The sequence below is a fragment of the Ornithodoros turicata genome, chromosome 3, assembly GCF_037126465.1.
Source record: "Ornithodoros turicata isolate Travis chromosome 3, ASM3712646v1, whole genome shotgun sequence".
NCBI classification, from domain to species: Eukaryota; Metazoa; Arthropoda; class Arachnida; order Ixodida; family Argasidae; genus Ornithodoros; species Ornithodoros turicata.
The window spans coordinates 66,010,884-66,036,900 of NC_088203.1; the positions used below are offsets into that span (position 1 = coordinate 66,010,884).

General features: G+C 44.5%; 2 protein-coding genes and 2 long non-coding RNA genes across 5 annotated transcripts in view; 1 reads left to right on the plus strand and 3 right to left on the minus strand.

Moving 5' to 3' along the window:
• Nucleotides 1–1,074: 1,074 nt before the first annotated feature.
• Nucleotides 1,075–26,017, minus strand: part of LOC135388565 (uncharacterized) — a 285,782-nt gene continuing 260,839 nt past the window's right edge. Inside the window, exons 1-5 of one of the 2 annotated variants that reach the window (XR_010421461.1) lie at nucleotides 6,531–6,551; nucleotides 4,130–4,210; nucleotides 4,015–4,058; nucleotides 3,527–3,599; nucleotides 1,075–3,475 (exon numbers count right to left, since the gene is read on the minus strand). This is a non-coding gene — a long non-coding RNA (uncharacterized LOC135388565). Of the gene's footprint in view, nucleotides 3,476–3,526; nucleotides 3,600–4,014; nucleotides 4,059–4,129; nucleotides 4,211–6,530; nucleotides 6,552–26,017 lie in introns of those variants that run through there. The other variant, XR_010421462.1, reaches the window with a different exon arrangement.
• LOC135387236 (uncharacterized) lies at nucleotides 13,998–17,894 on the minus strand. The gene is made up of 2 exons (XM_064616533.1): nucleotides 17,182–17,894; nucleotides 13,998–16,530 (listed from the first exon to the last, which is right to left on the minus strand). Exon 2 carries the CDS (start codon nucleotides 15,101–15,103, stop codon nucleotides 14,069–14,071), a length of 1,035 nt encoding a protein of 344 aa, XP_064472603.1. The 5' UTR covers nucleotides 15,104–16,530; nucleotides 17,182–17,894; the 3' UTR covers nucleotides 13,998–14,068.
• LOC135388555 (uncharacterized) lies at nucleotides 19,928–21,286 on the plus strand. The gene is made up of 2 exons (XR_010421459.1): nucleotides 19,928–20,327; nucleotides 21,095–21,286. It is a non-coding gene; the product is annotated as an uncharacterized LOC135388555 (long non-coding RNA).
• LOC135388554 (eukaryotic translation initiation factor 3 subunit J-like) overlaps nucleotides 20,644–26,017 on the minus strand; it is a 57,902-nt gene continuing 52,528 nt past the window's right edge. The window contains exons 8-9 of the mRNA XM_064618173.1: nucleotides 21,361–21,434; nucleotides 20,644–20,843 (exon numbers count right to left, since the gene is read on the minus strand). Of these exons, the coding sequence (XP_064474243.1) occupies nucleotides 20,730–20,843; nucleotides 21,361–21,434 (188 nt within the window). The 3' untranslated portion in view covers nucleotides 20,644–20,729. The remainder of the gene's footprint in view (nucleotides 20,844–21,360; nucleotides 21,435–26,017) is intronic.

Sequence of the window (26,017 nt, forward strand, 5' to 3'; positions counted from 1 at the left end):
ATCACTTACCATCATCGACTAATTCGGGTGGCGTGTTCGGACTATCTAATTGTATCCTGTTCTATCTCAACACAGAAGCGGTAAATATGTAACAAATATCGCCAGTTTAGAAAAGGCACAGGAGCAAAAATATTGAAAGGTGGATGTTTAAAGTGCTATTATATTTGTAACTGATAGGCTGCTCTTACAGAGAAGAACATCAAAGGAGAAAGGTCCATAAAATCACAAGGTTTCGTGACGCGTGGGGCAACCTGCATTGATGATTTGTCTGCAACGTTCCAGACTGGCAAGGTTGTAGGACATAACGGGACGTGTGCTCCAGGGCCCCCCACCATCTCGCTGATGATCAGAGCCGACAATTAAGGCATAACATTTATAGTGTTTCAAAATTTCCAAAGGTTCTCTAAGAAGTGGCATGCAGTTCAGAATTTGTAGGACTACAACTCGACCGCGTGTAAGCCTGAGACAAAAGTTCATGGCACTGGTGCTTTTCTTCAACGGAGCAGTCCCCTGCCAACTACTAGCAAGAGGTCGAATAAGAAACGTGCGACTATCTCTCAGTATGTGTGTCTGCTCTTGTTTGATGCTAGGATGTCACTCCAATGGAGAAATGTGACAGCATGGTGTTCCGTAAACTTTTGCCCCAAGCTGTACATTGTACAATCCCAACAGCTAACAAACACTGCTCGGTAAGGTCACAGTTCCAATTTGAGATTTTGCGGCCTATTTCTTCCCAAAAGGCTACTCTTGCAAAAGGGCTTAAGAAAGTCATTTGGGTGACCTCCGGGATACAAAGATAAGTGCAGGGCATGAAAAAATGTATAGTTCAACTTTGAAGGCAGTAGTCAACATCAATAAGTTTTACCTCTGAGCAATGATTGCCCATTCAAGGTAACAACAAACTCATAGGTTCACCACATGATCTAAACTTCCTCGGTCTGTTACAGCTGGTTTCTGTGCACATCATTATCTTCTAGGTGCATATCCTGTGCCATGCAAACAGAGGAGTGGTTACATGAACTATCATTCATCGAGCATTTGTGAGGAGATTGTTGAAATAATCAGTCAGACAGGTGTGTTTCAGAGGATTCTTTTTTTTAGCTTTGAGATTTTTATTGTTATTCCATGACAGTGTACACTGATTACTGATAACAGGACTGAGAGGGCAAGCCCTGTTGAACAATCAATGCAAATGTCTACACAGTTTGAGGGGAACAAAAATACCAAGAACACATGTCAAGTGTAAGAAACAAATAGCAAAGGCATTGCACAGCAGAGACATGCAAACAATCAAAAAGTAATTGCATGTCACCCTACGTATATGTCCCGTTTGTTTGCGTTTTTGAAGGATGCAAGATTATTGTTGGAACAAATGCGTAGAGCTGTGTTTCTCAAGCTGCGGGTCATGACCCCCCCCCCCAAATGATCCTTGACTGGTAATGAGCCTTCTTCTGGGGGTCATGGAGGGTCCGAGTAGACATGCGATATGCCTTGCTTGCATAGCTAGATATGGCTTGAGTCACACAGACCAACTTAGTGATTTGCTTGTACCAAGAAATCAAGTACATACTTAAAATTAAACCAATCCTTGTTAAAAAAAACACCAATAAGCATTTTTGGTAGCTCTCTCTGTGGTTTATGTCTTTTAAATACATTAAAATATAAATGTATAATATATAAATGTAAATGGTGGTTTGGTGGTACTCAAGGGGGTCACATACTGGAAAAGTTTGAGAAACACTGGCATAGAGGGATGTCGTTCCAAATTTAACTACCCAAGGACGAAAGGAAGAATGGACCGAAATTAGTGTGTTAGGTAGGAAACCAGAATTAATTGTGCTGATGTCTGAGAGAAGGGTGTGGTATAATTGTGCATGGTTAACTGAAGTTGACTAGAAGGTGTGTAAAATATCTGGTACATAACCTGAGCAACTTTATACTTCACAAGGTGGTGTACATTGAGGATGCGGAAACGGGGAAAAGCAAATGAGACAGACTCATCAGGATCTAAAAACAGAATAATCTGCAGTGCCCGCTTCTAGGTCAGGAGAACAGGTTGAAGGTATCTGTGAGGCCATAAGTCATATGGGAGTGGATAAGGGTGTAGCGCACACAGTAAATTATCCAGACCCCCCACACCACCCTAACTTTTCCACCAGTGCACCCCCTACAGGGGGTGCCCTTGCGATTTCAGCGTTAGACACATGTCAGTAATGATATGTTTAGCTATAATTACGTAACTACAATAATGTTGTCTTACCTAACCTTGTCCTACGCAGCACTGGGGTTTTTTAATTGTTTTTAATTCATCAATTCTGTATTGCATCTACCTTGGTTTTTGTCAGTGGGGTGTGGCTAGGGTTGTCAATCGGGATATCCCAAAATCTCGGGATCCCGACCAATTTTTGACGTCCCGAAGTCCCAGGATTCCTTCCGGAAAATCCCGGGACTTCGTGAGGGCAAATATGACAGGAAAATCAAACACCCGTGGGCCATCAGGCACAGACTCACTCCTTATCATATATCATTATCAGAGCAAAAATAAATAAATAAAATGTAACCATTTCGTCTTTACTATTTACCAATGTAATTACACTGCGAATTTTCGAGTGCTTTCTTTCGCGAAAAGGTAGAATTGACAAAGCACACATGAACTGCGCGCAGCACACCGATATAGTCACTTGAGGTGAATGGACTTGGAAGTAGAGCCCTGCACGGTAGGGACCAGCGAGGTAGCGGGTTCGGTGCGGTCGATGCATTTTACCAAAACACTATTAGAAAGTACACTGAGTTGCTCAACATTTTACACGTCTGTACTGCAATCTGTACTCGAATTATGACGTAAAACGTCGCTGACAAGGGCGGAACAAACGCTCACACCATTAGGGTGCAACAGCGCCTGTGTGTTCTGCTTTGTCCATGTCACGCTTCGTGTCATCCTGCCTCGAGTCACAAACCAACACGCACCTTTTTGCCCCCTGCGCTGATGTCGTACAAAAAACTATGCACACAGACACATCTAATGATCATGCAGAGACTATCAGTGTACTGCATTCATCGCGCTGCGGGCTTCGTGTGCGAGTGAGCTTTTTGAAAAAAATATGCGTGCTGCGCTCGGATGCGGGTCTCAATTTGTAACGGGACTCGGGTAGCGTGTCGGGTGCGGATTGGAACCTGCGGGCACGGTTCGGATGCGGGTCCCGACCTGCGCAGGACTATGCTCGGAAGCACTATCTAAACTAGTCACAATCCCGAAATCCCGTCCCGGGATTGACAGCAAAAAATCCCGGGACAGCAAAAATGGCTCAGGATTGACAACCTCAGGCGTGGCACAGCCCAAAGTCACGTGCACAATAGCAAGCTTGGAAGACAAAGGAGACAGTTTGGAATGTTGCAGGCACATCAGCAAGGCAGGTGTCCCCACGCATGACAGAACCTTGTGATTTTATGGAACATTTCCTTTGATATGTCCTCTCTGTAAAAGCACCTGATTAGTCACAAATATAATAACACTTTAAACCTCCACCTTTCAATCTTTTTGCCCCTGTGCCTATAATAAAATGACCCTTGGCTGCCTTCTGCATTTCTTCTCTCCATGCCTGAAAATATGAAATCAGCAAAAATAAGCAATGTCCTCAGTTTTAACACAATTGGCATATGTTTTGTAATTTCGTTGGCCCAGTTAAAAATGCAGCATGAGAGTTCTGTGTAAAAACACCTGAACAAAATAATAGGAATAATTAAGCACAACTAAAGATGATCGGAATAAACATTACACATTTACCGGCTCCGGTATTGAGATGAAACAGGTGATACAGTTAGATAGTCCGAACACGCAACACGAATTAGTCGAGCTCGGCACTCAGCAGTATATGGGATATGGGGGTGTAGTACATTACACACCAGACTGCCGGTTTATGCCACTGCATCATTTTTTGCAACACATGCAAAGTTAGTGCGTCGAACGCGAATGGTATGTGTGTATTAGTGCAACAGAGCATGAGACGCACTTACCTGCTTCAGGATTGTACATTCACCTGGTGCTGCTGTTGCCTGGGCTGAGAAAAAGTGAACTTGCATTGTTGCAATCTGCGCAACAGAGCAGCCCATGGAGCAATTTTTCCCTCACCTTTGAACCGAACATGCTACTCGCAGGTGCTACTGAAACGTTCCCTCACATGGTGAACATCGACAGACGTCCAGCGAGGAGCTTGAACGAAATATGCAGCAAAGCAAAGCTGTTTCACTGGCTTCATGTCCCTACCACGAATCCATCCTCAAGCCTCAAGCAAACCGCAGTCTCCAAGCGCATGCGTACAAGAAGCGAGCAGACGACAAGGCGGCGGCAAAGAGCGGCACGTGACGTATTTGCTGGCGCATGCGCAGCGCAACTGATTTTCCTCTCCCGAAGGCCAAGTGAACAGAAGGCTTCACAACAAGCACAACAAGCATGGAGGAAAGAAACACAGGAGCGGTCGTTTCGAACAGATTAGAGTCACTATACCGAGGGAAGAGTACCGCAACCGCTCCGCGTCGTCTGCTCCGGCAGCCATATTGCTTCCAAGCCGCTGCGGATCGCGTGTTAAGCTGTAGTCAGTGTTACATCGCGTTGATTTCGCGGCTGTGCACCAAAAATTTTGTGACTTCCTGTGGTGGGACTCGGCTAATACTTAATGAAACAGGGCACCAGCGTCACTACAGTATAGTTTGTTGTATTCTGTAGCTAACAGACGAATTATGTTGGCGCGTGTTCGCCTCTAAAAGGCATCGTCGAATCTCATTTGTGCTCTATAGATGAGTTTTTTTTTTCTTTTAGTTCACTTGTTTTGTGGACATAAAACTATAGTGCTCGTGTGTGCAGCTTCAGGTTGACATAAATAACCTCCACCAGTTTTATTCTCATCTCTTCGCAATTAAATTTCTATTTCACACGTTCAATGGCTATGTGAATGCCATCGTTTTTTCACGCGCATGTAAAGTGCTGTGGGTTGTTCTTCCAATCCCCCGCTCCAACGCAAGCAGTTGATCTTCCATGAGGAGTAGACCGTGAGCTTCAAGTCACTATACTCCGTCTCAACCTTTGCTCGTTTCTTTTAAGACTGCGACCTCGTCGTGGGGACCATCACATGACTTGTCTGCAGGTTTTTCCTGTGCATATTCCTCGATGCTCTGGTCACAGAAATTTGTGACGGTGTTGTCTTCCTCTGCAAAGTTGATTCACTCACAATTACAGCTCAATATTTAGGAATAGTTTTCATAAGTTTCAATAATTTTCATAGTGCATATCTACATATATTTCGACGCATTACCATCCTCCACTGCCCCTTGATCTTACACTATGTTGTCATCAACTTCAGTGTGCAAGTCTTTTGGTGACTCCTCGGAGAACTCTGCGTGCGAAGAACGGGGGATAGGAGCCTTCCCCAGCCTCGTAGGTGTCCGGTATGCAAAACTGCTTGGTACTGCCGTCCACTTCTTTCGAATCTCTTTGTCCTCGAAGTCGTCGCGTGTGAAGTGGTCCTGATAGTGGCGTTTTGTTAGCACCGCAGGACAGGGAACGCAATGGGAAGATCCAACAAGCACTACTTTGATACGCCCGGCTGTTCTTCGCACAGTTGACCTGTTATTCAATACTGTGTGCAAAGGTTCTGCAATGAAAAATAAACACGCCACGAAATTTACCTCGCTCAAACGTATGTTATTCGTAGGCGCGAAGTTCTTCCGGCAGGTTCTGTGCCGATCTACGCGTCTCGTCACTTTTGCCCGTCGGAATGCAGAAAAATGCTTTGCCTGTCTCTGTCCCGTTGCAGCACAACATCCAGACATGGTTGTTCGTAGTTCCTCAGCTCTCTGAGATCCATTTCACGTACAGAAAACCTAGAGCGGCACATGAACATACGCGCACATGCGTCCCAGCTATTGCGTTCCCTGTAGACCCGGCGGGAGGTTGGAAGCAAAGAGGAGGAAAACGCACCATGTGACGCGCCTCGGCGAATGAGCAAGGCGGCGGCACGGGGAAAGCGAATGCGATACTCTTCCCCCGGGTACAGTGACTCTAGAACAGATCAGAGCCGTATATTAAAAGGGAGTCTGGCCATTGGGAGGAGTCACAAAAAGAGGCTCGACCTGTCAATCACAGTTTCGCTCCTCTGATTGGTTTGCTTTTTACCAAGGGGGTCGCCATGACACCATACTGCCACCCAAAATGGCGACGAAAACGAACACAGTGAAGCGGGGATTTCGTGACAAAAAATTTTCACAGACTAACCTGATTTTACGCTGCAAATGTACATCCTAATATAAATTTCTCGGAAATCAGTTTCAAGTTATGCTCATCCATCAATATCTAACTGAAAATAATACGTTTTGTCGCCGGTGTTAGGCCTAGTGAACACGGCGATCACAACGAAATCATAACAAAAACGGCGCTGTGCTGTACAATATTATTTTTAACAGCTGGATTTCATGGATATCAACATTCTTGCCTCTTATATTCCAACTATTCATGTAGATTTGTTTAAAAATCATACCGACAACAGAATGTGTCCCAGCAGGTGGTTCTGACGGCAGCGGTACAACGACGGAAGCAGACGTCAATTCCAGACGTGCCTTACGCTCCCTAGGTGGCGCTTATCAAATTTGCACCACCGATCTCTATCTATAAAGGCTGGATGGCGCATTGGAGAGGGGCTCGCGGGGGAGAGGCGTGCATTCGGGCCACCATGTTGGGAGGCCCTAAAGCGCAGTGTGCGCCCATAGAAAACAATGGGAGGCAACGGAGATTGTGAGTATTTATAGCGCTGCAGGCGTTGATCGTTGCTTGTCATCACACAATTTTGTAAGGTGCCAGTATACTGATGTATCCTAACAGTGTTTCACAGGTGTCCTGCCGTTCGATTCTTAATTACGTTATGTTTTGCATTCCGAAACTAGACCGTCACAGCAGTGCAGCGCTGGGGATTGTACTACAGTACGTTTCCCAGCCAATATTTCAACAAGAAACGATGTGAGGTTAACAACCACCATGTATGTAATATCCCGTGCTGCGTTCTGGACAAAAATTGTTCCATAAAGAACGGTCCGGGAAAGGATATACTCGCATGGCAGAAAGAGATCGTTCTGTAGAATCACAGCCGTTGTTTTAGCCGTGTATCGGTTTCGTATGATTTATATCAAGCACCGCCGCAGAAAGTGTCTTTTAGTGAACGACTGCGGTGCTTTGCCTCGCAAATATGGACACACCGAAGCAGCCCAAATACGTTGTGAGCGTGATTTAATTGCTTCACGCAATTAGAACACGCTCGTTAGGACAGTTAATCAGGTAGTGATGTAAGCTTAATCAATGAAGTTACTTAAAAGTGGTAACACCTCCTTGAGACACAAGATTTACCTCTTTTTGAAGTACAGCCCTTCTATGTTTGTTTCTTCCTTCATTTGTTCTGATTATTTGCAGGCGCGGTTGTGCCAAACTGAATGTCCTTCCCGAGTACTCACATGTTTTTGCTGAATACAACTGCAGCGTGAGCGAAGCTGCTTAGGAACGGGGGCCTGCTATCCAGTGCTGACTTTGTCATGCTTGTTATGTGGAGCACGTTCGAAAATATGCAGCTGCACATCTGAAACTCCAATGAGTATCATCGTCATCTAAAAGAGAGCGTCGTAGCACCGTTGTGAGACCAGACACGCTTTCTGAATATCTTCTATGGCACCTTCCGCAGTTTGCACAATTTTGTTCAGCATCGAAGTCTCTCATAGGAACCACTTTGCATTAACTGTGACTCCCATCTTACATTTTGATGTGCAAGGGCCTTCTTGCACTACACACGTATGGTCTGCAACAGGATAATTGCAGCAGGACGATTTGGAGCTTGAAACAGTTGTGATTTTGTCATTTTGGCCCTCGTGTACCCCGTCTGTGAAACGTAAACAAAAAAAAATCTAACACGATATGCTTTTGTAAAGAAGGTCACTGATGGTGAGTAAAGAGAATATACAAGTTCAAGTTTATTCAACATTTTATATCATACATTATATTATTCAACATTTTATATCAAGTTTATACAACATCAAGTTTATTCAAGTTATTTCTTGCACTTATGCGTTTCAGGATACAATGAACGTGCAGGGAGGTCACAAAAGACTACATTTATTGTTTTATGACCTTGCTACAATGACAATATATATTTTAGGAATGACAATGGACAGGTACTCTCTCTAAATTTGTAGCACTCAATTTTAGGTTAGAATGAGCAATGAATAGCAGCTTCCCTCCTGGTATTTTCTCATATATGATGAATTTTGAATTTAATGTGATCAAATACGTGTTAATATAATAATATATATAAGAATATAATATGTGATAAATGAATGTGATCAACAGTAGATGTAAACAACACCAGTAGCCAGAGAAGTGCATTCTCAAGAAATAATTTTCTTCCTATAGCATATATGTGCATGCCCTATTAACTGAAACAATTATCACGGTTCTCACGGTTTTAATTTCTGAGAGTGTACTGTAGAGACGGCTTAGATCTACAACAGTTAATACAAGGTATTATATACTGTGAATACATTTAAAAATCCCATGTGACACATACTTTCTGGAGGTGCAGTGGTAATCAAAGTTTGTGGGCATTACGCAGGTTCTGCACCCATTTCTTGAGTATGTCGAGGCAGCTGTGAAGTAACCTGCATTGATGATGATTATTCCAATTTTTATGGTGCATCGACAACAAAGGAAATAATACATCAGAACATTGGTTTAGGTGCAACCAGTTAAAAATGAATATGTTGTTTAATAAATGCATTGGACAAAATGTTAAAACATCAGTTTAAAACATGGTTTACAATCCCTGTATCTTCTCAAAATTAAAAAGATTCTAAACTATTCTAAAAAAATATGGGGAACTCTTCTAAAAAGAATTATAATCTCTAATTATTATATTGCTGGGTGACGGAGCCTAAAGTGTAAGGTGTGTTTCTGATGTGAACATGTAAGAAAATATGCAAACCTGAGAGAGGCTAACCACAGTGCGTGCACTGAGGTTGTTCCTTCCTGTAAAGTAGAAACCAGTGGATGAGGAACGTGATACTTACCTGTACACCCAGCCGTATCACACTACACAGATTATTAACTGGGTAGCCCTCATGACGAAACCTGTATTGAGAGACCACTTTTGCCTTAAAAACTGCTTCAAATAGCACGACACGCTACAAATTATTACTATCGTAACAAGCTGACGATACAGCTCAGACAAAGGAGTTATTCTAGTCGCGCCACACCACCGTTACGTAGGATTCTTTGTCACAAATCAAACCAAGGCACAAAACAATACCAATACGTGAAAAAAGGTGACAATCGTGGTCTCATTATGACGCAATACCGAACTTGTGCGTGAAGGTAATTCAAAGAAATGAATGTGGCACTTGCTTCCGCAGAGAACACCGCGTACCATGCTAGCAATGCATGCAAAAAAGCGCTCGAGTGCTCGCACATATATTGATGACAACACTACCTGTGTAGTGTAACGTGTTCTTTCAAGCATATTATGCACTCAAACTGTATTTGCCACCGGGTAAAATGCAAGTGTGCTCGATTGAACGTCGGAAGAGCGATCAAGCAACCTGCATCCAGTGCTCGTTTTGGACAAAAAAACACTTCATAATGGTCAACTAAATATACAGAATGAACGCCTATTTATTCCTCGATAAAGAGTGACTCACCTGTATAAATTTAGGCCCTGTAACCTTGCCAGTACGGTTGGTACGACCGTAATTGCAAGAAGTTGCCATGATCGCTGCGGCGGCTGTTGTGCGCACCGTAAGATGGCGGCCGGTTTCTTCACGCTCGCGCTCCCTATCCGCGATCCAGCCTTTTACAATCGAGATCAGTGATTTGCACCAACAATCCACTACTTTTGCAGATTGCGAGAGGTATCCATTTCAATCCCATCCAATCTACTTGCCACCCAAAATGGCGCTGCCCATGTTGGATATGGGGGCAAATAGTGAGGATAGGTTTATTGATAGCGCCCCATATTTTAAGACTTGATTGGCCGGAAAGCTGAAAAAGTGGGTGGAGCTTCAGGTATAGGCATGACCCATTAATGGCCAGACTCCCTTTTAATATACGGCTCTGCTCCAGACTAGCGTAGCCACCCTCTAGCGGTCGCTCGGGTCAGAATAGCCATTGCTTCCTGTCCACCACGTGATCCCCTCGTTTCGGTTTTGCAAGGCTTTGTTTCTCGCGCTGCTGTCCGTATGATTTTGCTTCTTGGAAGTAATTTATTGTGAAAATGTGAGCACCGTCGTAGAAACGACGTATGGTAATGTGTTCCTGTCCCGGCTGCGGCTCTCGTTGAACTGAAATCAGCTCTGTCACGGGAACGCGTTTTGTTCGTAAGTACACGGTAACTTGCTTTAGTCGCCCGTGTGTCTTCGAGTCATCTTGAATTGTTCATTTGGGACCTCAAACTCTGCCGCAGATTCATTTCATATCTTCAGTTGTTGTACAAATCTGATTAATGGAACGGCATTCTTAACCACTTAGTCAAGAAAAGTACATACGTTGGAAGTAACCGTTACCACACGTGATGTTTTCGGTCCCGCGTACTCCTTTTGCGTTCTGCACACTGTGACAGATCTTCTAATAGAACAGTAAACATTCGTAACACACAGAAATAAAGTGCAAGCACGCGTTCAACGTAATACTGCGATCTGAACTGCAACACAACTACAGCTCGCGTCGTCTGCTTTGCGGGAGATATGCTGTCTGGAGGGTCACGTGAGCGGTCACGTGGTAGACAGGAGCATCCCCGAATGCAATGCGAGGCCGGCTACGCTCGTCCCGATAGAAAACGTCGGAGGGGCCGCTCCTTGTGTTTCCTTCCTCCATGGTCGGAAAGCTGAAAAAGTGTGTGGAGCTTCAGGTATAGGCATGACCCATTAATGGCCAGACTCCCTTTTAATATACGGCTCTGGGAACAGATTTCCGCGGGCATGGCGGGACCCCTCTGGCGGTCGCTCCTGTCAAACCCACCATTACATCGTGTCCACCACGTGATCTTCTCTAAAGTTTCGGGTTTCGGTTTTAGCCTTTGTTCCTTGCGCTGCTTTCCGCGCTTTTATGCTTTTCCAAAGTCGTTTACCCGTAAAATGTGAGCAGGTTATCCTCCTGTTGCCTGCGAGTCACGTTCGGCTCACCAAATGTAGAGGAGGTGGCGTCCCTCTACATGAGTCCTGACCACTGAATAGGCGAACAAGCGACAACATATTCATACTCACTCAAATCACTCAAATCACTCAAATTTGCTAGCGCAAATGGAAAACAAAGATCTGTTCCTTGCCTTCCTCGACCTGGAGAAAGCATATGACGCTATTCCCCATAGCATGCTCACTGCAAAGATGAGATCAATGGGATTACCAAAAGACATCATAGACATTATCCAGGAACTATACAGGGACTGCACGAACAAATATCACATCGGGAACTTTACATCCAAAACGATTCAACAAGAAGTCGGCCTGAGGCAGGGTTGCCCTCTATCACCCACTCTCTTCAACATCTTCATCGACGACCTCCTTGCGGCACTGCACTCGTCAGGAAAAGGAATCCATATGCACACACGACAAACAAACGGAACGACTGAAGATACGTGCATTACAGCTCTTGCCTTTGCGGACGATATTTTGCTACTAACTACCAATGCAAACGACATGCAAAAACTCCTGGACATTTGCACGCACCATGCCAAAAATGAGGGCATGCGGTTCAGCCGGGAAAAGACAAATATCATGTACTTTGGACCGTCCGATGACAAACCCACGCTGCGCCTGCAAGAATTTGATATTCAGTATACAGACACGTACAAGTACCTCGGTATTACGATCGAAAATTGCAAGAAATACCTCCAGAAACATGAACAGAACCTCATCCTCAAAACAAACATGAAAAAAGGCCAGGTGTGGAATATAGCACGCCATTCCTACCAGCCATACGACGTGGGAAGACTGATATGGAAAGCTTACGCCGTACCTGCTGCCACATACGCGAACGACGTCATTTGCCTCAGCAAGCAAGCAACGGATCAGCTCGAACGGCAACAACGCGAGATCGGAAGATGGATTCTCGGGGGATCATTCGCCACACCAAATCCCGCCATTCAAGGAGAAATGGCCTGGTCTACCTACTCTTTCCGAGAAACCCGGGCAAAGACAAACTACCTTGGACGTCTCATTCACAGACCAAACGACACCCTAATAACACGAGTCTTCCGACACCTCCGTTACAGGGGCACCCGAACGCACTGGATAAAAAAAATCAGCCAAATTGACCGCACATATAGCAAGGACACCACCAGACACAAGGCGAGGAACGAACGCGAGTGGAACAAGACAACCAAGAAGGAACTAACCCGGACTGAAGAGGAACGGTGGCACTCGGAAACAGCGAAGAAAAGAAGCATGACAATCTACTCTGAAAACAAGACAACTCCGGCACCCGAAACTTTCTACAACGGAGACAGAGCAAGTGGCCTCTTGTTTCAAGCCCGTACAGGCTCCCTCCCAACACAAAAGCGACTCTGCGAACTCTTTGGAAACGCAAACCCAGCACGTACCCTATGTAACACCGGAGAAGAAGAGGACATACAACACATCCTGCAAACTTGCCCGGCCCTACGCGAAGACGGAGTGCCCAAGACACCAGTCCCTATCGCCATCATGTTGGGCTTCGAGGCATCACCCAGCCCCCAACCCCAGATCAACGACACGAAGAAAGTCCTCCTCAAGTGGGAAAAGGCCTCCAAAATAAAATCAAGGGCGCTCCACGAGACAGCCGGCAGACCCCGTCTCGAAACCGAAACCGGCCAAACACAGCGGACGGCCATCCGAAGCCAGAGCCATCAAGTGGCGCCTCCGCAAGACGAACCCACCAGCATTGACTAAAATTCCTCGTTCTTCTTATGAGAGCTTGGAGACTCGCCTGTGACTCTTTTTATGGATGTCTGCCCTGTTGTAAAAGGGATTAGGCGAACCTGAACCTGAACCTGAACTGATCTCGATTGTAAAAGGCTGGATCGCGGATAGGGAGCGCGAGCGTGAAGAAACCGGCCGCCATCTTACTGTACCCACAACAGCCGCCGCAGCGATCATGGCAACTTCTTGCAATTACGGTCGTACCAACCGTACTGGCAAGGATACAAGGCCTAAATTTATACAGGTGAGTCACTCTTCATCAAGGAATAAATAGGCGTCCATTCTGTATGTTTAGTTGACCATTATGAAGTGTTTTTTTGCCCAAAACGAGCACTGGATGCAGGTTGCTTGATCGCTCTTCCGACGTTCAATCGAGCACACTTGCATTTTACCCGGCGGCAAATACAGTTTGAGTGCATAATATGCTTGGGAGAACACGTTACACTACACAGGTAGTGTTGTCATCAATATATGTGCAAGCACTCGAGCGCTTTTTTGCATGCATTGCTAGCATGGTACACGGTGTTCTCTGCGGAAGCAAGTGCCACATTCATTTCTTTGAATTACCTTCGCGCACAAGTTCGGTATTACGTCGTAATGAGACCACGATTGTCACCTTTTTTCATGTATTGGTATTGTTTTGTGCCTTGGTTTGATTTGTGACAAAGAATCCTACGTAACGGTGGTGTGGCGCGACTTGAATAACGCCTTGTGTCTGGGCTGTATCGTCAGCTTGTTACGATAGCAATAATTTGTAGCGTGTCGTGCTATTTGTAGCAGTTTTTAAGGCAAAAGTGGTCTCTCAATACAGGTTTCGTCATGAGGGCTACCCAGTGAATAATCTGTGCAGTGTGATACGGCTGGGTGTACAGGAAGTATCACGTTCCTCATCCACTGGTTTCTACTTTACAGGAAAGAACAACCTCAGTGCACGCACTGTGGTTAGCCTCTCTGTTTTGCATGTTTTCTTACATGTTCACTGAATATAGTCCAATTGCCGGGAGTAGACATCTTTACTAGTTTCAACCGCACCGGCTTTCAACAAACATAACAAAATACAGTTAACGTTTCGGGTCCCATTCGGGACCCATCATCAGAATGACGCTGTCCTGGTCGTCACCGGGTATTTACGTAGAAGAGGAGCGTAGCATTCTGGGAGGGGGCCTGGTTGTCGATTGATAGCTTCTTTTGTTTTCTTTATGTGCCATGACTCCAGCTGTCTCCTCACCCCCCATTTGTTCTTTTTCGCCAGAATGCATGGGTTGTCCAGGTCTAACACGTGTCCTGTTTTGCGCGCGTGTTCACACAGTTCTGTTGGGTTTGTTGCTGATTTCTCGATATCTTTCTTGTGTTCTTTCATTCTTGTTCGTGTCTTCCTTCCTGTTTCTCCGATGTACACGGCAGGGCAATCTTGACAAGATACCTTGTATACAACGCCTCGTTCTTCTTCCGGTGGTGTTCTGTCCTTGGGGTGGCTTAGTACGTTCCTCAGTGTTGTCGTGGGCTTAAATGCAGTTTTAATGTTCACCTGGGAGAGCACCCGTCTAATTGGTTCTGACACACCCTTCAGGTAGGGAATGGTAACGTACATGGGTCTTTCTTGACTACTTTCCGCCTGTTCCGGGCGTGTATTCATCATTCGGTGGTATGTATCACAGATAAATTGCTCGGGGTATGCCTTTCTTCGTAGATCCGCTTTGGCCTTTGTTATTTCTTCATGTCTTGTCTGATGATCTGAAGGGATCTTCATGGCACGTGAAAGCAGGGAACGAACAACCGATCGCTTGTGTTCAAGAGGGTGCCCCGAACCATAATGCAGGACCTGACCTGTGTCGCACGGTTTTCTGTAAACCGAGGTCTTCAAGTTTCCGCACGGGTCTCTTTGCACGAGGACATCCAAGAAGGCGATCTTTTTCTCTTTCTCCTCCTCGCACGTGAACTGGATGTTAGGATGAATGCTGTTCAGCTTGTCAAAGAATGTGTTGGTGAAATTATTCTTAATAATCACAAATGTGTCGTCAACATAACGTCTGTAAAAGGTGATGAATTGTCCTGCGTCCTCTAAGGCCTTGTCTTCAACAAACTCCATGACTAAGTTGGCAACGGTCGTTGAAATTGGGCTGCCCATGGGGCATCCGTCGGTTTGTTTAAAGAACCTGTTCTTGAATTGGAAGAAGGTTTGTCCGAGGCACAACTTTAAAAGTTCTAAATGTTCATGTTTACATTCCAGTCAAAGTCAAATGTTTACATGTTCACATCAGAAACACACCTTAGACTTTAGGCTCCTTCACCCAGCAATATAATAATTAGATATTATAATTCTTTTTAGAATAGTTTTTAATCTTTTTAATTTTTAGAAGATACAGGGATTGTAAACTATGTTTTAAACTGATGTTTTAACATTTGTCCAATGCATTTATTAAACAACATATTCATTTTTAACTCGTTGCACCCAAACCAACCTTCTGATGTATTATTTCCTTTGTTGTCGATGCACCATAAAATTGGAATAATCATCATTAATGCAGGTTACTTCACAGCTGCCTCGACATACTCAAGAAATGGGTGCAGAACCTGCGTAATGCTCACAAACTTTGACTACCACAGCACCTCCAGAAAGTAAAGGCATTTGTGTCACATGGGATTTTTAAAGGCATTCACAGTATATAATACCTTGTATGAACTGTTGTAGATCTAAGCAGCCTCTACAGTACACTCTCAGAAATTAAAACTTGTCAGGGAACTGTGATAATTGTTTCAGTTAATAGGCATGCACATATACGCTATATGAAGAAAATTATTTATTGAGAATGCACTTCTCTGGCTACTCATGTTGTTTACATCTACTGTTGATCACATTCATTTATCACATATTATATTCTTATATATTATTATTATATTATCACATATTCAATCACATTAAATTTAAAATTTAGCATATATGAGAAAATATCAGGAGGGAAGTTGCTATTCATTGCTCATTCCAACCTAAAATTGAGAGAGCGTACCTGACCACTGTCATTCCTAAAATATATATTGCCATTGTAGCAAGGTCACAAAACAATAAATGTAGTCTTTTGCGACCTCCCTGCACGTTCATTGTATCCTGAAACGCATAAGTGCAAGAAATAAATCTTGAACTTGAATAAACTTGATGTTGTATAAATTGACATAAAATGTTGAATAATATAATGAATGATACAAAATACTGAATAAACTTGAACTCGTATATTCTCTTTACTCATCATCATTATCTCATCATCAGTGATCTTCATTACAAAAGCATATCGTGTTAGACTTTTTTGTTTGCGTTTCACAGACTGGGTACACGAGAGCCAAAATGACAAAATCACAACTGTTTCAAGCTCCAAATAGTCCTGTTGCAATTTGAAGACCATACGTGGAGCTGCATTTTTTGGAACATGCTCCACATAACAAGCATGACAAAGTCAGCACTGGATAGCAGGACCCCGTCCCCAAGCAGCTTTTCCCACGCTGCAGTTGTATTCAACAAAAGCATGTGAGTGCTGGAGAAGGACATTGGCACAACCACGCCTGCAAATAATCAGAACAAATAAAGGAAGAAGCAAACAAACATAGAAGGGCTGTACTTCAAAAAGAGATAAGGCCTGTGTCTCAAGGAGGTGTTACCACTTTCTAAGTAACTTAATTGATTAAGATTACATCACTACCTGATTAACTGTCCTAACGAGTGTGATCTAATTGCGTGAAGTAATTATTTGGGCTGCTTCAGTGTGTCCATATTTGCGAGGCAGAGCACCGCTGTCGTTTACTAAAAGACTCTTTCTAAGGCGATGCTTGATATAAATCATACTAAACGCATACACGGCTAAAACAACGGCTGTGATTCTACAGAACGATCTCTTTCTGCCATGCGAGTAATCTTTTCCCGGACCGTTATGGAACAATTTTTGTCCAGAACGCAGTACGGGATATTATATACATGGTTGTTGTTAACCTCAAGTCGTTTCTTACTGAAATATTGACTGGGAAACGTGCTGTAGTACAATCTCCAGCGCTGCACTGCAGTGACGGTCTATTTTCGGAATGCAAAACATAACGTAATTAAGAATCAAACGGCAGGACACCTGTGAAACACTGTTAGGATACATCAGTATACTGGCACCTTACAAAATTGTGTGATGACAAACAATGACCAATGCTTGCAGCGCAATAAATACTCACAATCTCTGTTGCCTCCCATTGTTTTCTATTGGCACACACAGCTAGAGGTGTGCGCCGTGGGCATTTTTTTTCGGCGGCGGCGTAGAGCACGTTGAAGGCCCGGCGGCAGCGGCGGCATCAGCGACGTCACGCCGATGCTGTCATATCGGCGTACGCCCCGTGTTCTCTTCTCCAACGGGGACGCACGAACAACTCAGAGTGGGGGTATTTTCTCCATCATAGTCAACGCGACGGTGGCAGTATTTACTGTACCTTGCACCAAACAAGTGCGTGAGCACTGGATAGTATTATGAAAGAAAACCGTACACACAAAGGAACATTAGGAGAAGTAAAGCACTTCGCAAGAAGGTCGTCGCCCAAGAACTTCGTCGCGCGCGTTAAGCGCTGGAGAAAACAAGATAGCTAGATAATCAGAACGACCAGCCATCCCTTTAATGGCAACTACACGTAACAGTTATAGCTAGTGCTGATCGAATGTTCACAGGACGGCGACGCGTGAAAGCTCTGTCCACTGATCCAGTGGCTCTTTTTGGGAAACCATATAAATATGCGAACGTTAGCAAACGATATGACATAAGGCGCACCCACCACGTCATTGTTTTTGCAGAGGCTGTAGTTATCATGAATAAATACTGTAAAATCATTTAATTTCGCAGCCCTAAATTTTCGCGAATCGAGTAGGGATATATTCGCAACAACTAAATTTCGCGCACTCCACGAGTTCCTCGAATTTTCTGGATTCGCAAAATTCGCGAAAATTAAGGTCTCGCGAAATTAAAGGGTTTTACAGTATAAACTTGTCCAGAACGAGTGGGCTGAGTCTGCCATGCTTCGCGCGCATTATAAGCTCCGCAATTCCGCGATTGAAAACACCCTCTCTGACTATGTGCTTTTCGCCGGCACAAAGAAATTGCACTATTTGCTACGCACTTTTTGAGCGCAGAAAGAGCGACGGGCAATCCACGTGAGAGGACCAAGTGCTTTGGAGCGATCGAGCTGATTGGTGTAGGCGCTAATCTGTTGGTCAGATAGACCGCTTTCCAACCCAGATAGGGCGAAAGTCGCGCCATTTCTGCGCTCGGAAATGGCGTACTTCTTGTTTCGGCTCATTTGCATAGCGACATTCAGCGTCGGATATTTCAACACACGTGCGCGTTTAAGAGTTTCTTAAACATGGAATGGCTTTCAACGATGAGTATCTTCCGTTCTGCTATCCCGTTTTCACGCGAAATTCCTTAATTAAAGAATTAATGAATTTGAGGTAATTAATGATCTTATAGTTACATACTTTCTTCGAGATAATATTCGCATGACCAACTCAAAAGCGGCATGTATTTCGTCCCGCTATTTTTTAAACAAAAATTCTGTGACGAATAAAAAACAAAACACCCTGTATATGGATAATGACCAGTGCTATGGTGTTGGTGGATGACCGGCAAACAACCTGCAAGAATTGAATGACAAGTTTTCCTGGAGTTGTGTGCCTCCAGGGTCGACAATGAAACGAAACAGCACAAACAGCATATCAGGAGATGAAATTGTCACTGCTAAAAACACCACAAATGAAGCCTGGAACCTAAGATGAAAGAAAAAACAAACAAAATATTAGGTATGGGAGATATTCGTTTATAAAAAGTGGATCAAAATGGGCACATTACACAGCCGCGCCGATTTTTCAACATCGGCGGCGGCGGCGCGCCAACAGTTTTGGTACGGCGGCGACGGCGAGGTCCCGACCTCCGGCGGCGGCGCTCCGGCGCGGCGGCGCACACCTCTACGACACAGCACTTTAGGGCCCACCAACATGGCGGCCCGAAGACACGCCTCTCCCCCACGAGCCCCTCTCCCATGCGCGATCCAGCCTTTATACATAGAGATCAGTGGTCCTGACCGGCGATGATGGAATCGATGGAATGTCCCAGCGGGCACATGGTCATGGCCTCACGCTAGGACGGTGGTAGAACTGGCTGCCAGGCGCAGTAGCGCGCGGCAGTGATTTCCCCAGAAATTCTGAAAAAATCGCACGACCGACAAAGAAAAAAGACTAGCATCTTTGCAACCAACGGTGAATGCCTTAGACGAAAAAAGCAGAATACCTTGCTTGCTTGAGTTGGGCGCAAATGGTTCTTGATGATTCCCATTGAGTTTGCGTACCCGCACGCATTTTTGCTCGTATATGCGTGTAATATATGCATTGCACAGTCACTTTCAAATGATTTTGGACGAATGCGTGGTACGATCATCTGCATGAGTGTGGTCCTACAGCCCAAATTTGAGAGTACAGGATGTAATTCGCTGCGCCAGATCACTACCAGAACGTGTTTTGGGCCGAGCTGGGTGGGATTACCTGAGAAATTTCGGGGGGGGGGGGGGGGGGTGCAAAAAATGCAGGGAAGGTATACGCCCCCCCCTGGGGGCAGTGTAGGGAAATCCCTGGTACAGAGCCTAAAAAGTGTGTGAAACTAGACACAGCATCAACGTTTCTAGTCCACGGTAGATGGTGCTTGGTACTGGTCTGGTAGGTACTCTGCGGGAACCTGGCTTAGCAAACTCTCGCAAAATGTCCGATACGGCCACAGTTGAAACAGCCTCTGTCCATGAGTACTTCCACGAAAAGAACAGGCTTCCGAACCCTTGTCGCTCCACGAATAGCTCACTGAATCGGTATTGAACTTGTCAGAGGGGAAAGCCTTAGCGCGTGAGTCGTGTCAAAGAGAATCAAGATTGTGAGCATGGATCACAGGGACTTCCCTCAACAAGTTCTTTTGTTGATGCTGCACAGTCTCTTTTAGCCTTGCCTTGACTAAGGCTGTGTCATGAGTTGACGAAGGATCAATCTGCAAAGTGTGAGAAACTTCTTATCACCTAGGCCTACGACAAACTTGCCTCTTACCTTTTGCGTCTCAAAGTCACCTATTATGTAGCTAGCTCATGCAAAGCAACCATGCTGTCTCATACACAAGGTTGCGAGAGTGCATGAAGTAAGTTTCAAACTTGTTACGATCAACCTATTAATTTTTCCATCTGACGTGATGTAAGGTTGAACGTCCTCCAACCCATGGAGTATAAGGGGATTCTGACTAACTTGTCCAGGCTTGTCGTGATTCCCAGACACAAAGAGAAAACCCTCGAATTCTTCTTTCCAGGTAGGCGATTCTGTGTCGTCCACAAAGTTGAAGTTGTTTGGCTGTCGGAGTGTGTTCATTTCGATGCGCAATATGCAAATGGAACGTAGTATTGCTGCCACCATGCCGTGAAGCTCAAAACGACTCTCTAGCTTGGTAGCTGGCAAACAAAAAATAATCTTTATTCCTTGTGCTACGCGCCCCTGCGCTCGTGCCAAAGACTTAGCATGCTGATGGGCCTGGGCACAGTAACACCACATGCCTGAACGCATACGCGCAAATTCTGGTCTATAAATCTAACGGAACCCATGTGACTGATGTGCAAGCAAGAAATTAATGCAAGAAGAGCATCTTTATTTATTGCAGGTCAATGGACCAATGTAACAAATATAAACACTTTGCAATCTTCGTTCCAGTGTCCTGCTACATAAAGTCGTCATACTCATTGCTGTAGTCATCTAGAACACCCAAGCTGTCGTCCTTCCCAACATTGAGACTTGCACCACCTTTCTTGCCCTTCTTCTTGTGTTTTGACATCTAAAAAGGAGCACAAGAGATAGGTTCAATTGTAAATGTAAAAGCTGTGTGCAAGTCGAATAGAAACAATAGCAATGTGTAGAACATGACTCTTAGGCTGTTCACTGAACGATAACAATGCAAGTGTTTTTTTTTTAACATTTCCTTTTGTTATCCTTCAGTTGTTCCCTTCCTTGCTTTGTTGCATCAATGCACTTGTGAATGCTGTGGAAGCTCCTGGAGCAGAAGGAGGGCACATTTTCTTTTTGCAGACTTTTGTGACATCTTCCTGTTTCAAGGGAAATTCCTCGGTAACAGAATGAAGCAGACCTATCCGCTTCATTGTCCACTTTATTGTGTTACTCATCCTCTCCCTCAGACCCAAGGAAATAATGCATTTCGCATATACACCGGCTACCTTGCCTCATTCTCCTTTGTTCATTAAAGAACTTGACATACTTCTAGGTTGTGGTATTACTGTATTCAGAATTCCTGAACCCTTTCACTACACGAAATATGAGATTAATCAAGATCTCACCTTTTGCTGCTTCACTTTCTCATTGGCCACAGCATTTAGTGTGCTGGCCCACCTCTTCAGGTCCTCAGGTTCAACTACAAAGGATAACAATACATACTTAAAATACTACTAAGCATACATACTATGCGTAACACTACTACCAGAAAACACAAATGCAACTGGCAAATAACTGCATGGCATGCTTCCCCCTTCTCCTGCAGAGGTCATCAGTCAAACTCACAAATGGGAATTTGTCCACTGTACCATTACAGTCGCCATCTTGGATGACACCATAGGAAACATTCAAGGCATCATGGAACCAATGTACTTTGTCATATGCATCTTGTCTAAAAACTTGCTGGATGTTGGAGAGCACCTTTCTCGATGACCACACTACTTCGGTGTAGGCTTTGCCAACACAGTGCATGTGCAGTCGCTTGCACATAGCAAGATGAGCAACATGTAATGTAATGCAGTGCATTTTGGAATACGGACAATGTAAGTTGACATATCTTCCATGCTGTGGCCATGTGGATGTGGGCAAGGATGTAACACAGTTGAGACTTATCCCTATGTTGATATTTACCACTTAACATGTTAACAATATCTGCGGAGGCATTGACAGATGTCTAAACAGTCCAAACAAAATGGCGAACTGGCATGCACTGAACCCATGGTAAAACATGGGTTGGTAAAACACGGGCAGAAGCATTTTGTGAGGGAGCTCTGCCTACAACCACAGCTACTGTTGCTGTCACGACTATGCCTAAAACATAGAGGAAGATATTCGAGGCGTCTCAACTGAGGTGTCTTCTTGCATGTCTCTTCATGCAAAATGTTCCACTAATGAAACACAGATGGCACAACTTCATGCCGGTGTGTCAAGAAACACAACGAGCTGCACACTTTAGATCCCAATACGTTGGGCAGCTTCAGCAGTGGTCAAGCTGACACCCAAGCCCTCGACCATACACCACATCGGGTACCAAAGGATCTCGCTGTAGCTGAGCAGTGAGGATGTACTGCGCAAACAGTGGAGCTGGGATGGTGCAACATATTTGCTAAGGTATTGACACATGAACAATCCTTCCTGCTACCTTTAAGCACAACATGTCAATCACTCCATTTGGCTGTTCCCCTGGAGACATCCCATCACTACGGCTGTTTTTCGTCACTGGCTCACTAGACAAAATTTCCACTGTTTCAGCCAGTGTCTGCTTTATGATGGTGAGAAGTAGTGATTCCCACACTGCAGTGGTTTAGAGAAGACACTTCTTGAAAATGCATTTTAGTGTTACCTCATTGCAAGCTGCTGATCTTATGGATTGGGATGTGAAGGCAATTCAGAGTATCTCAGTGTCGATATTTGTCACTTTTGTAACATCAGCCATGCATCAACAACGTTCTGAAAATGACAATAAATAACACAGCAACCTAGCACTTAATGAGTCGTTACAGAGCAGTAAGTTGAGTCATGTGAATGATAAAATGAAGACAAAAGTACAGCCGAGCCTGTTTACAATAATATTGATAGGAACGCAAATTTCGATCGTGATATCAGGGCAGTTTCATTTTAAATCAAAAAAGGTGCGGAAGTCAGGTTTTCGAACTCAAACGAAAAAAATATAAGTTGGAGGGGACTTCGCATAATGTATGAGGTGCCCGTACCAGGCCCGTGCAGGCGATATTTTTTAGGAGGAGGGGGGGAATTCCTAAGCCTCTTGCGAGCGCTTTCTTCTGTGCCGACATTGAGCGCTTCCTGAGTCGTAGGTATTTGAGATACAAGGGAACTCCTTATTTATGTGAGAGGCAAGGCTACAGTCTCTGTGTTACTGGTCTGACACTTTGCTCTTACACAGTTAATTTTATAAAAAAATATATAGTCTCCATGAGCATCAGAAAAATGTAAACTTCCCCACTACCCCTGCCAGGGTTTGACCCATGAAACTGAGATTCGTTAGTCGATAGCTCGTAAAAGGCCCTTTTCTATGATATCAGGTTTACTTATAGTATCCCAAATATGTGTTTTTCTTCAAGTGCGTATGTCCCCATACGCAGAGTAGCATGGGACCACCACTCTGGAAACAGTGTCTTGGGAAAAAGATACATGTTTCAGGCGCATAAAATGAGAAAAAAGAAGCCCTTTGGCAATGTGAAGCAGAGGTATGAAGTTACTCATGTGCCGTAAATGATTAAAAATGTGGCATTTTTCAGGAAACTGAGGTCAAATATGGCACATGTGAGCATACCCTGCATACTTAACGCTTTTCAAGAAATATGAATATTTGCAATATGAATAGACCTGATATCCAGTGTTGTACCCATTACCAAAAAGGTAACATGATACTGATACAGTACTCTGTACCTAGGAAATCAGTAACGAGGTTCCAATATCGATACACATTCGTAAAAGTAACGGAACACCACTACCGTTACCAATAAAAAGTAATGCGATACCTGATCCACTACTTTTGCTGAAAGCAGGAACAAGTGGTCTGAAAGCCCATATACATGTACTAGTAATGTCACCAGAGAACCCAGCCTCATTGTGAGGAGGGCACTTTGCTTCGTAATCCAGCAATCCAGAGTATCCTGCCGGCCATGACCTCAGTTTGTGGTCAACGTCACACTGACAGAATTCTCGAAAAGGATTCATTCTCTTCAGACAAAGTTTAGGGGTCACCCCCTTCAGTTTGCAAGAGCCATTGGAGTATTTCCTGAGGTATAATCCCTGATACGGAACACGTGGAAGCAGGTATAGCCTCCATATAGAATGACGGTCGGAATGTGTTCTGTGCCTCCATTCTAGTTCGGTTGTGGTAGAATAGGACATGGTACAGGGCGAATTGTTTAAATGCAGGGAAGAAGAAATATGGTTTACGAGTTACGGTTTAAAAAAAAATTTAGTTGTCACCGAGATGAGCTCCGAAAGTATCAGTATCGGGATAGTGATGCTGAAAATTTGTAACAAAAATACAGTAAACCCTCGTTAACTCGATTTTTTTTCTTCCAGATCCTCGTTCAATGCTTCCTATGTATTTGGGCCCTTTTAAGTCGAAGCTTTTTTGCCCGAGTACGGATATCTCGAAATTCCATCACCGGTAGGTCCACGTACCTACGGCTGATAACGTGCATTCTTCGGCCCCCCAGGCTAGGTCAAGGTCAAAGCCTTTCAGTCCTTGCACGGTCCGTGGCTCTAGTTACTCACGCGCCGCTAGCTGTGGCATGCAGATCGCACTCCCCTTTCCACCCAACTTCACTCCTCCTCCTCCTCCTCTGCATTCATCCGAGCGTCTCAGTTTTGTAGTTTCGTTTCGTTCTTCGCGGCGTGATGGCTGAACAACGCACATGCAAGTCCCTGACTTTGGAGTGGAAGGTGGCACTTATCAATTATTATCGTGAACTGTTTCGTTCATGCGGGTTTCTGGTCTTCCACCGCTGTACCGGAGCCAGCAGACGAGTTCAGTGGCTGTGATGAATTGTGCAACGATGTGCACCTCGCACGTTGTGGGGAGAGTGACTTAGAGGACTTGAACACCGAGGACTATGCACTTTACGAGGGCAATGTTCCAGTAAGTGGTGAACTGAGTGACACTGAAACCGTCGAGAGTGCCCATGGTAGTGACATGCCGGGAAGAGCGTCTCATGCATTCCATTGAAGTGCTTGAAGATGCTTTCTTGTTCCCACACGCGAATGCCAAGCAGATTGCTATTACAAAGTTATTCCCTCTCAGATGATGTTAAAAAATAAATGGTTTCGGAATTGTTTACGAGCCCTATTACTGTAGGAACGCTTTTTTTTTTACGTTTCATAACATAGTGCATTGGGGTAACATCGTGGCAACTAATTTTCGCTGTTCGCTTAACTCGAAACCCCGCTTATCTTGGAATTTTTTCCCGTTTTTACAACTTCGAGTTATCGGGGGTTTACTGTACTTGTTTCGTCAGCATCTTTAAAAAGTAGCACGACTGCTACTCGGCTACCGAAACAAGTAACAGCCTGATATCATATGAAAGGGCCTTCCACGACTTATCCAATGACACCAGTTCCCCAATCGGGTCCAGGAAAAAATGTCCCCTGAAGTAATGCCCCCGAAAAAAATGTTAATAGACAAAACACCCGCAGCACGAAACTACCCACAGTAGCAAGCACCAGTGCGCGACCAGAGAACGTCACGTTGGGGGTGAGGAAAAAGACAGCGTTGGCTTTGCGATTGTGTTTGGCACGTTTTTTAGATGGCGAGGCTAGCACTGTCTTCTGTTTTGTGCATTTGCATGGAAAGCTATGGGAAAAGCAGTGTTTTTAGCAAGTCATACGGCAGCCTGTACGAATGAAGACAAACTGATGAACGTGAATGACGTTTGTCTTGACAGTAAACATTACGCGTGTTAACTACATAGCGCTTCTCGTTCTGCGAAATCAACGGGAAACAATTCCATTCTGTCGTCACTCGGTTCTGTTGAGCAGGTGACAGAGAAGCTTTTTGAAGGACAACGTAACTGCCAACGTGAGGCTCTACACCTGTTAAGATCGACGACTTAGTACATTGTTTGTCACCCAGTGTTGTCGTAACTGTTCTCGCTATTAGAATTGCATTGTCCTCTATTTCTAATGAGCACCTTCGAAGTCGCATAATACACACATCCAATCCCTCTCAGTTAAGCACACTGCACTTTC